This window comes from Pyxicephalus adspersus, chromosome 2 (genome assembly GCF_032062135.1).
Source record: "Pyxicephalus adspersus chromosome 2, UCB_Pads_2.0, whole genome shotgun sequence".
Taxonomy (NCBI): Eukaryota; Metazoa; Chordata; class Amphibia; order Anura; family Pyxicephalidae; genus Pyxicephalus; species Pyxicephalus adspersus.
The window spans coordinates 19,483,893-19,496,352 of NC_092859.1; the positions used below are offsets into that span (position 1 = coordinate 19,483,893).

General features: G+C 39.0%; 1 protein-coding gene across 1 annotated transcript in view; it reads right to left on the reverse strand.

Moving 5' to 3' along the window:
- Positions 1–4,152: 4,152 nt before the first annotated feature.
- The window catches only part of GINS4 (GINS complex subunit 4), an 8,971-nt gene continuing 663 nt past the window's right edge, over positions 4,153–12,460 (reverse strand). Inside the window, exons 2-8 of the mRNA XM_072399814.1 lie at positions 12,216–12,323; positions 8,621–8,707; positions 8,435–8,548; positions 7,063–7,160; positions 6,099–6,187; positions 5,913–6,003; positions 4,153–4,839 (exon numbers count right to left, since the gene is read on the reverse strand). Of these exons, the coding sequence (XP_072255915.1) occupies positions 4,743–4,839; positions 5,913–6,003; positions 6,099–6,187; positions 7,063–7,160; positions 8,435–8,548; positions 8,621–8,707; positions 12,216–12,308 (669 nt within the window). The 5' untranslated portion in view covers positions 12,309–12,323 and the 3' untranslated portion in view covers positions 4,153–4,742. The remainder of the gene's footprint in view (positions 4,840–5,912; positions 6,004–6,098; positions 6,188–7,062; positions 7,161–8,434; positions 8,549–8,620; positions 8,708–12,215; positions 12,324–12,460) is intronic.

The following is a 12,460-nucleotide window of genomic DNA, read 5'->3' on the forward strand; positions in this document are numbered from 1 at the left end:
CCCACTGTCTTAACACCTAATTACAATGCAAACTCTTCTAATCTGTTCTTTGGTCATCCCGACCACACCTTAACCCCCTTTTCTGACGCGTTCCAGAGAAAATGCTACCTGTGTACCTTTAACCTCCCATTCTTCCAACCTACCTGGGAGGGTTTGAGTACAACCACCTATTCCCTTTCTAACTGACCTTCATAGAATTGAATTTGTGTACCTCTCCATTAATGTTTTGTGGATTTTAATTTATGTGTATATGTATATTTTCCCACTGTCCTAACACAATGCCAATTCTTCTAATCTGTTCTTCGTCTTCTTAACCCCCTTTTTTCTACGATGTTCCAGAGAAAACGCTACCTGTGTACCCTTAACCTCCCATCCTTCCAACCTACCTGGGAGGGCCTGGGTACTACACCCTTGCCCTTTCCAATTAACCTTTTTGGAACTGTCTGTGCATCTCTCCATGAATGTTGTGGGTATGTGTAAGTTTATAGCACAAATCCCTTCTATCCTACCACCTTACTGCAATGTAAATTCTTCTAATCTGTCTCGTGATCTTCTGCATGATACCTTTAACCCCTTTTTAGTTGACTTTCCATAGAAAAGCTACCTGTGTACCCTTAATCTACCATCCTTCCAACCCACCTGGGCGGGTGTGTGTACAACCACCTTGTCCCTGTCCAACTGACCTTCTTCCAACTGGCCCAAGTGTGGCTCACTGCTTCTAATCTAGCTGGCCTAACCTCCCATCTGCTTACCTCCTGTTAGCTCCCCTGAGCTCCTTCCAGTGAGCTCTGGCCAGCCCCAGCTGACTATTTCCCTTGCACTAACATTTTTATATACTTCCACAGGCAGTGCCACCTGATTGCTCATACATGATTGGTTCCCTTGACAGCACATTCAAGACGCTGACATTGATTGGTTCCCTTAACAGTGTAGGTTAATTTGTTCCCTATACAGTGCATGTTGATTGGTTCCCCATCCCCGAACAGTGCAGGATCAGGTCTCATGTTAACAAAACCATTTGCAAAACATCATCAGATTTGTGTTTTTCCCCTCTACCAATAAACATAAATCCTATATTTACTAATGTTACACTGAAATAAATGATGGATTAGTGGTCCACCCTGTCAGGGTTTATCTGTCACAACCAATGGCTATAAATCTATGGGAGATTCCCAGCCTGGGGGAATTCCAAGGCCTGTTCTAACTGCGTGCAGCGTTTTTCTAGTTACAATGGATACCAGGAAGCCATTAACAAACAGCCACCCAAGTGATAGTGGAGATGTGGTTCATTATTAGGTGTCAGACATGGACTACATATCCCCAGCACCCCCTGCCAACACCAGGCTGTCTATTCTCTGCTTTATAAACTCTCCTCTGAAGCATTACAAGGTGACTACAAGTGCCAGCCAGTCTCTGTTGTACAGCCTAACGTGAAGGTTAGGAAAGCAGCTGTTGGCCTGGAAGTAGCGGTTCATGAGCAGCATGGGGGCATATACACGGGTCAGTCATACATACTTATTTCATATGCAGGCCATGGATGAATTGAGATACACAATGGCTGTTCCTTTACAGTTCAACTCTTTTAATTAGACCTTTTTCCCTGAAAACAATACAATCTATTAAGGGCTTGCTCATAAAAAAAAAAATCAATTTTTGCTGTTTATAGAGATAAAAAATGAAACGTTCCTATTGGCTGGTATGAGATTTCACTTTTCATGCATAAATCCCTCAGTGGATGTCTTTCCCAAGAGTCCAAAGAACACATATCGCCCTCTAGTGGCCAGTATACAATTGTACATATACATGCATTGTGTCAAAATGCATGTATATAAAGGGAAGAATGCAATAATAAATACATTTCATTTACAATTAACTCTATATCATGTGTATCAAACTCTGGCCCACCGCTGCATTGTAATATCCCTGTTCCTACAATTCCCAGCATCACTCGCGTCTATAGACCAGCGGGCTCTTTATTGGCCCCCGCATTGGACTGTTTTATAGACGCAAGTAATGCCTGGAATTTTAGTAGCGGCATCACTTGCGTCTATAAACCACCCCTGCTCTACATGTTTACTTACTCAAAATATAATTTTACCTCTAAAGAAGACAAACTTACGGAGACGTAGTTCTGTAAAGAGCTCAGCAATGTCAGAAGGTAAAGGAAAGGTTAGCTTAGGACAAAGACAGCGTCTGCTGATTAGTAACCTAGCTAACCCCCTACTGACATTTTGCAATGTGTATATATATTGTACATAGTAAAGAAGCAATGTACTGGTAATAATCAAACAACCTATGAGAAGGACAGAGTTCAGTGTACATAAGGCTTTGGTTACATGACTAGAAACCTTTACTGGAATCTGATTTACCCCTCTGATTTCATTAAAGCCTAGATGCTCAGGCTAAAATTTAGCTGTGTAACAGGTAACGTGACAGTAACTTTCTAAAATGATCTACCTACATTTATGAATGTAAATTTTTTTTTCATTTTCTAAACACACAGGAATTTTCTTTAGAACACGGTTTTAATAACAAATGTGCACAATTTTTATCAATTAAATCAATCAAATGCACATTGTACTAATTCTCAAGCAGGGTTCCACCAGAAGTTGCTGGAGGTTCCTTAAAGCATACCTAAACTCCAAATTTTCACTTTACATAAAAGAGTAGGCAACCCTTTTCATGTAAGGTATAAATTGTTTTTTTTCTTTTTTTTTTTAAAAAAAGGTGCAGCACTAACCCCTAATTCCCGATTCCCTAGGCAATTGAGAATGAATTGGAGCGCAGAGCCTCCTGGGATACCTACGTCACGGATTCCCGGAGGCTCCTGGGGGCTCATTCTGCACATGCCTGAGCATCTCGGGCATGTGCAGAAGGAGCCCTTTCGTCAAAAGAGCACAAAAATTGCTGATCTTACACGTGCAGAGATCGGCAATTTTTTTCCCATCTACATCACCCGATCTACCGCCTGTGACGGGTGACGTAGTAAGAAGGACCCGGAATAAGAGAAGATGGTGGGGCCCAGCGCACTGGCCCGAAGACGGATACCGGGACGAGGTGGGACCCTATGGAAGAGACCACCGGACTGATGGACTTCTCTGTGGGATTGAATGTAAGTGTATTTTTTTTGTTTTGGGTGAGGTTTGAGTTTACTTCGTCCTTAGGCAATGAGCACTTTGTGCCTCTCAGGTCAGACTAAGTGACACCAATGATCTTTTTGGCAATATATAAGGGTGACATTCTTCCCACTGATCACACTGTGAATATACTGTGTGAGATCACAATTACAATAAGCAAGCAGCTCACCGTTTAAATTAAAAACAAGATTATAACATTCAGTGTGCTTTAACTTTGTGTGGGAGAGGGAAAGCCATGATGTGTATAACCCAAGCTTTATGTAATTTAATACATTCGCACTGCCACAGTGTCAGATTCCTGGTGTAGTATCCTTAGATACAACATATTATATATATGGGTAGCCCACATTTACAATCATTGGGTTACATATGTGTAAGAGGATAATATAAAAGCCAGCTCCTTACGATTTTTTGTCAGCCCGTCCTATATGCATGTTAACGTTACTACCAGCATTAGACCATTTATAAAAAAAAAAAAATTTAATTACAGGAAAAGTTTATTATATGGATGAAAAGGCCTTCCTGTATAGAGCATACTAACAATAACAGGCTGTATGTCATCAAAATAGGGGAAAAAGCACATGTAGGAAGTAAAAACCTACCAATGTCTTACACACATAAACTAGGACCAACGCCTAATATCTATAGGGGGCTTGATTCAGGAGATGGAAATTGTTACAAGACTTTTCTGCTACAACTGTATGGGATAGAAGCAATCTTCCTTAAGGGGAGGGTAACTTACTACTCAAACAGTCCATAATGTGCGTCTGTGATAGAGATATATCAGAGTGTGAGCTCTCTTAGTGCAGGGATCCATGTAAAGGTGTCTCAACTTCAGATAGGGCAATTCAGCTGGATCGAGGTCTGGGTGCCCCAGCATTGTGGTCAATTCTCCTGTGATCAGTAAACTGCTAGACTGGCAGAACTGCACAACACAGCAGGTTCTGGTTATCTTATGAGAGTGTCCCTGTACAGACTAAAGAAGGCCAACAACATAAAAGAGGCAAAAGCATACTTAAAGAAAAATATTATGTAATCAAACTAAACGTTGGCTTTCATAGCCAACAAAACAAGTGAATAAAGTGTTGTATACAAAATGTAAAACAAGTTTATCTCCTAATACTTTTGACACTCAAACCTCCCACTTCTCATAGTACACAGAGGACAAAGATTTGCTAGAAGTTAATTAACAAAACAAGAAGCACAACTAAGCTATATGCTTCTATTTTGTGACTTCTATGTAGATATATTATTACTGGACATCTTGCCAGCAGTGCATGATAGGACATGTAGTCTGCAGATTAACTGATATGCATGCATCACAAATGGCTTCACTCAATTTATGATTTCCAAAAGCCAATACCAATTTTCAGTAATATTTAAACCATTTCTGGTATACAAATAAATCTAATCTGGAGAAATATCCACGACTGAGCTATAGTCCAATAATTTACATTACAATATGTCTGCAAAGTAAACTGAACTAATGACAACAGAAAGTTCATAGATTCTGGTTTCAGGCTGTTATTGCAAAATGTTTCTGCTGCCATCCACTGCATTGCACCATGTGGCTCTCACTTCATATCAGATGCTATTTCTGTGTTTTTAGATGAGTTTCACAGCTCCTGATGCCACAAGAGGTGCTATCGTACGATATCGGATAAGATGCTGAGATCCGACCTCCATGTCAATGGCATATTCACTGTAGGGACAGACAATTTTAGTTAATCATAAGTCATGTCAGCGGTGATATTAAATCAACATCACCTTCTGTTTTTGTTATAAAAGACATGCTGCTAATGCTAGTTACATGTCAAGTAGATCCTTTAGCTGTAACACTAACTGTCCAACTAAAGCAGAAAGAGGAGTCAGGAGTTCTGCATATACTGGCTGCATACAATACTTTGAGCCACTGACCAGGTATACCATTCAATGTGAGCAAATAAATGTATGATAATTTAACAATTCAACAATGATTCTTTTCTAGGCATTATGTAATTACACTTGTTTATGACAAGATCCTATCTGTTCCATTACATGTATAGAGGGGCTAGCAGCATTGCAGAACTACCTTCCTTTCTCTGTCTAGTCAGAATAGCTGAAAACAGAAGACTTTGTATGTAATTTATTTATCTCATATCAGCTGTAATGAAAACTAAACCACCTACAGAAGGAATCGGTATATTTACCACAGTAACAAAAGCATGGATAAAAAGGTGTAAAGATCTGGAAGCCAGATCAAAACTTACTTCCAAATACTTTACAATGATAACCTAAAATGTTCACTTATTTATTCTGGGACAGCGGTTCGGAATTTCCAGGCTTTTCTTTAAGGCATGGCATGTAGTATGGAGCATGAAATAAATATTTAGTGCCTGATTGATTGCTTGACACCATCAGACCTATTCTCTTTCTGAGGCTGCACAAACATCCTTAGCATAAACCAGCTTTAGCTTGTTGCATTTCTAATTACACTCTGCCTTTATATTAGTCTCCATAGAATAGTGTGTGAAACAATTAAAAAAAAAAAGTAGAGAGATGGCTGGGAGCATGGTGTCCTTAATGTACTGTAGTGGGTCAGGTTGGAAGGCCCTTTAATAACCCCCTATGAGCATTATAATTGCTCTTTTCCACATTTTAGATTAACAATACCCATGAGAGCTGTAATTCATACTGCTATATGAGTATTGCTTCTTTATGGTCATGCTTGAGACACATACACAGATATATGCCAGTTTCCTACCATACAGCAAGGCATTACAGTTCAGTCCTCACCTCTGAGCATCTGTCTCTGGCTCCACCAGGATGCTTTGCTGTTCCTCTTTCACCCTCAGAAAGACAAACGAGTCCAGGTTTGGTTTGGGCACTACAAACAGATCATAGAAAGACGACAGATTGCACACAACTCATGCTTTTTTCTATTACCCTCCCTCTCAGATTTTACCACTGCCAGTAACTTACCACATTTTATTAAGTCCAGTGTCTGTAGGTTTGGAGGCATGTGACGCAGACCTACATTCTTCAGTAAAGCTTCTGTGTTCGCCATATATCTGCAGGGGGTAAATACAGATTTATACAATGGTGAAAAGGTCTAATCCCTGCATGAACATGCGCGAGTAAAAATGCAAATTTAGAGGGTACCTGTACTGCACCACCATTGTTAAATGTAAACTTTTTTTTAAAGTTGTAATGAAAATCAATTCAGAATAAATCTAAGAAGAAATCAATATTTGAATATGTATATTTTCCATACACCCACCCCCTGTGATTCTGAAGGAATATTAACCAGACAAAAACTGTACCACATCTCCATTGTTATATGTATTGTTATGTATAAATATGACTGTATTACTACATTATCTACAAGTTTACCTTCAACTTATTAAACACTCCATACATTATCCCAGCGCGAGAATGGTCAAACACGGAATACTAGGATTGTCCGTTCATCATCATCATCAATCTTTTCAACTCAAATCACGTACTTCACACTTCTGTGTTTTGGTTCTCATCTTACAGAAGTAAAGGAAAAGCTTCAAAACAAACTTCCCTGATATCCTGCTATAAGTGACAAAGCTGGAAATAAAACGAAGGCAACTCAAAAACTAAAACCTCTACCTGATCTAGTCGAAATTTTGACCAGAGTACAACTTTAAGTGTTTTTGCTATATCTGTTACATTGCAATTCTTTGGCAGGCTGCCAAGTGATCATGAAAGTGTTTTCACCCCAAAAATCAACACTACCTGCAGGTTCTAATGCTGCACTGTGGCTCTAATGAAAGTAAAAACAGCTTTAATCTAAAATAGCGAACTATGGTCATAAAAGCTTTTAAAAGAGGAAGTAGTTTTTTTTTCCACACGTCCTTGGCAGCCCCTTCAGGCTTATGGTATATACAGTTCTCTCAGAATATTGACAAATACTTACTCTTTTGCAAATGCAAACTCCTCTGGGGACAGATGTGGAGGTTCCCCCTCTCCCCGAGCTTTTTCCTTTTCCAGGACATGGGGGAAAAACTTCTCTATCTAACAGAGAGAACACAAAATAATTGTTTAAAATCTTTTTAAGTGCATGAACTTTTTTCATTATGGAGCATACAGAAAACAGGTACTACTCTTAGAAAGGAGTTTCATTTAAGCTGACGTTTATACTTTGGTTTTTCGGATAAAAATTTTTGAACAAACCTTCCATTAAAATGTTAGGTTCACCAACACTCCCTGGGGCCCCTCCTAAATCTCCTTTTAGTAGGTGAAGAAATACATTGAATTATACATTCAATACCACCCTCTACTGCTCACAATGTCAAGCTGATGGTACAGTATGATGCTATTTTTCTCTCTAAGTTCTAACAATTTATAACTAGATCTTACTAGTTTTAGTATAAATACACTATAAAATGCCTGTTAGATGATTACTGTAATAATACATAATATATTTGATATATAAAGGGCTATAAATGATCTCCATTCTCACCTAGGGACCACATTGATCTCTTTCAGGGTATCACACAAGGAAACCCAATGCAACTTTTCAAAAGAACAACTAGAAAAACCTTCTTTATAGGCCGCATTCATTCAAAACTTCTTTTGTGTGAAGCTGGGTTGAATCACCTTCCAAAGATTAAAATGCTGTGCCATCCATGCAGAGTTTTCTTAAAAAGAAACTAAAATGAAAAGTGCCTAAAACAAAAAAAAAAATTCACTTACCTTCAGTCGCACAGCGCAGTTGATCAGTCCAGAGGTCTCTTCCATTTGGTTCCAGCACGGCGCGAGATCGGGTGATGTAGGATTGAAAAAAAAAAAAAAAAAAAAAAAAAAACTTGCTGATCTAACATCTCGGACATGCGCAGAAGGAGCCTTTTGGTGAAAAGAGAAAAATTTGCCGATCTTACGCATGCGCAGTTAGATCAGCAAGATCAGGCACCCAAGAGCCTCCCGGGTTGTGCGACGTAGGTATACCCGGAGGCTTAGGTGATCAAGAATTAAAAAAAAAATTCAAAAGGGTGTTGCACGTAAAAAAAACCTTAACAAACAGAATTTTTACTTAACATAAAGGGGAACATTTCTGAGTTTAGCTACACTTTAAATACCATATATTGGGAAGACAAATGCAGCAATGAACATCTTGCTGGTGGCAGCAGGTGTATAATTTGGATAAAGGATTCTAGTAAAATCTCTTGAAAGCATCCACAAGGCACAAAAAAAGTCAAAGGGTGATACAACCAAAATTAGAAAATTATTTATGACTAACATCATACATAGCATATTGTTCAATAAAAAATTGAAAATAAATTCAATACTTTGTGCAATCTACTGCGTAGATAACTGCTGAGCATGAATCGGATTCTTTCTATTTCCATGTGATGGAAACTGATCTTGAGGTCTCCCTGTCTTGCTCGTTGCAAATTTTGCTCCTAAAAAGAAAGGAAAAGCTTAGTTTTGAGGTACAAATCTATCAGAAAATAAATAGATAAAAAAGTACTTACCATATGATTCAGCTGCTCCATCACGCACTCCACTATTTCAGATTTACTCTCCAGGAGTTCAGGTGCAAACTTCTCATTGAGCCAAGCCTTGAGAGACAACGGATCACATGATTAGTATCATGGCTGGTGACTCTTCCACTATCCTGTTCTTCTCCAAGTCCCCATACACACAAAGCAAGTGAACAGTGATACGATTTCCTAACCACTTTAATATTCTCCCTAGAATTGTTTTTAAAACTGGGTGGGAAAAAGCTGTAAGTGGCTGGTGACCTCTGAACTAACTTTTCAGTAACCACCCAAAAATAGCCGGTACCGGGCGATGCACCAGGCTAACACACTGCACCTATGCACACATCTGCCCAAGCATGTATTATTGCCAGATCTGCTTATCCTACACTCAGCCTTGTTCAGATCACTACCTGAAGTTAGGGGTGTCATGGCTATGGCATACTCTGCACTCACAGTACAACGTGCAACATTTCAGTTCCATTTTCTACATCACTGAGGACCACTCAGTGTCAGAGAAGGGGCAAAAAAATAAAAAACACCTATGGCTTATTTTAAATTGATACAGCCACTACAACTTTCAAAAACTGCTTCAAAGTTTAAATACGGCAATCAGGGGCTGTACTATAAAACCACAAATGCCTCATTTTGAGGAACTACCTGCAAGTGATTTGTCTGTTGCCTCAAGGCATCAGTAAAAGTGGGATTTGGGGACATCCTTGGAATGTTGGTTGTGTTGCAGGTATACAGAAAAATACTTTACCAGCCCCACATAAAGCAGACATAATGCACAAATGACAAACCTTTCTCTTACCACTACAATGCCTACCACATGGAGGAATAAAAAGATGAATAAAGTGTAAATCTGGGCAACACTTTTGGATAAGTGGAAGTTAATCAAAGCAAGTTTAATCATGAACGGAGACAGCAAGCTAAGAATCATTACATGATATCATAGTTACAGAAGAGGTCTCAGATGTCAGCTGTATAAGGATTGAACAGAAACTTCTAATCCACATTTTGTTATTTGGAAAATATTAATTTTATATGTATTTTTACTCAAAAATGTGTGTCCCAACTTGTATGGCCTTGTAAGGACCAACATGCTTTGCCAGTACCAGTTCTTGTCCTGTTCACACAGCATGACTCTTCTATCCACAAACCTTGCATATGTTCCAAAAAGTCACATGTGGACTACAAGACTAGAATTTGGTGATTCTCATATTCAGATCTAGACTAAAGTGTAACGTAGTAAGATGAGGAATAGGGGAAAAAGCAGGGTTTTTGGCACAAATAGTGTATTGTATTATATTCAGTGGATAAGAATAATAATACACAACAAAACTGGTTCAAGTTAGGCCACAGGCCTAAACAATATCACTTTAGGCCTGGGGGGCACTAGACAAGCAACATTCAGCCAGTCACATACATTACTTGCCATATGTGTTCCATTAACTTCCAATCATAGATATTATTCATGCGGATTGTACCCGACACGTTTCGCCCTATTTGGCTTCCTCAGGGGTAAAGTTTGTCAACATATGTTTGGCACTTGTAGTTATTACATCTGAATTATTAAAAAATTGCCATGTTACATTACATAATACATACAAGTATGTTGATATTGTATATGAATAAGTAAATAGATAGGTATTCCTATTCCTACTTATGACATGCAATTGCGGGGTCTATTTCTCCCTGTAAATCCCCGTCTTTTTAGACGGGGATGCTATGCTGGGACCGGTCTGTGACTGACCGCAGCAATGAGCCTGGACGCCAGGGAGTCTGCCCTCCGCCTCCTGCAATGGTGACGTGGGTTGGGTAGGTGGCGCTGTTGATGCTGCCCCCCAGCCCTACGTCATCAGACCAGCCTCTGGGGCTTCCCAAAAATGGGGCCGTGCCTCTGAGATCCCCCTGCTTCTCTGCACGCCAGCAGCCACATGGGATCTTGATACTACCTGCATCTGGGACTCCCATACACAGGTCTGTCCCTAAAGGAACCTTTTTCATTTTTTGCTTATATCTTTGGTACTTTTATTTATCTTAGAATAATATTACCTATTTATTTTTAGATCCCTAATCACTCTTATTGGGATTCATATCAGACCTCCCATAGTACTGTTCCTGTTGCTGGGGAGATATTAATTTTACTTTACCAAAATTTAATTTGGAGGCATCAAACCCTCCTGACCTCTGCAAAAAGCATTGTTAACCATACTACAAGACCATGTAAGTTCATGTACTTTTGTTGATATCCAATATATTTAAAAGCATATATAGTAGGTTTATATATACCTGAACAGTTGATTTAACAGATATATAAATACTAGCATTCTTATCTGAACTTTTTATGTATGTGACACTATATACCTTTTATTGGATTTAATACAATTTGGGATGTAAAGCCAGGCAATATGTACTGGAATACCTATCTATTTACTTATTCATATACAATATTATCATACCTGTATGTATTACGTAATGTAACATGGCAAATTCTTATTAATTCAGATGTAATAACTACAAGGGCCAAACATATATTGACAAACCGCTACTCCTGATGAAGCCAAATAGGGTTAAACACGTTGGGTACAACAATCAGCATGTTATATTGTTCAGACCACAATAAGTTATTGTGAACAGGTTATGTTCTGTAATATTATTAACCACTGAATATAATACAATATACTATTTAGTGCCAAAAACCCTGCTTTTTCTCTTGTTTCTCATTTTACTACTTTACTTTATAAGGGTAGGCACTTAGTTCTACAAGAACGAATACTAAACTGCAACCATCACTAACACTTTAAAAACTCTAGTTTAGATTAAAATGTCGGCAAAGGAATCAAAATTAATTTCATATGGATGGTAGGATGCTTGGACTGTACCAGACATAAGTCAATCATTGTCTTGGTGAGAGTTCACAACTTTCAAAACATTTTATCAGGGAGGGGAAGCTAAAGTGTTGGTGGTTGGAGAGACTAACGGAGGGAATTACCAGGAAAAGAAAAAAACAACATTTGGAATTGGGGAAAAGGACTAGGAAGGAATTGAGAATTTGGACAAGGATTGGTAAACAGGACAGAGATGGGAAAAGGACACGGGGAAAAGCTACCTGAGAAGATGGAATGAAAAGGTAAAGACCGAAAGGCACAGAACAAAGGAAACTTAATGAGTGACACAGACCCTGTCAATTTTATATTGTCCCATTGCACCCCTTTCTACTGGTGACCACTGTCACGTAGAAAAAAAAGGTGAGGGAAAATCAAACATTTTACAATTATCCCTAAACACATGATAAGGAAAATCTTCCGGTTGGGACATCTATCTATGAGTGCAGTTTCCTGTTAGGGAATTCCTCTTCCTTTTGCATCCCTAAGACATGAAGTTTACAGAAGCTCCACAGCTGAAAATAGGTAACCTTGCAACAAATTTTAACTTTTTCCTTCACGATCCAAAATAAATAAACTGGTATCACAGAAACTTGCTGCTGCAATCAGAGAGCAGCCACATCGGGAACGTTACATGAGACAAGTAATAGGCTGCCATGGCAGTGTGTTATATCCTATTACTACAACACACTTCTCACCTCCTCCAGCTTATTGATGAGTTCTGCCGGTGTCAGGACCTCCTCACTCCCTGCATCGGAGGCCTCATCAGACAGAGCGAGATCATCCTCCATCCTGGAGAGAAAAGCCTATAGAGAAAATACATACATTGTAAATTGGTTAGTTATCTGAAAGGGGATCAGTGCGTGTTCTTTTACAACATGCATACAGTCCACGGGGGTGACACAGATACACGGGGTTGATACATGACATACATACAGTCCAT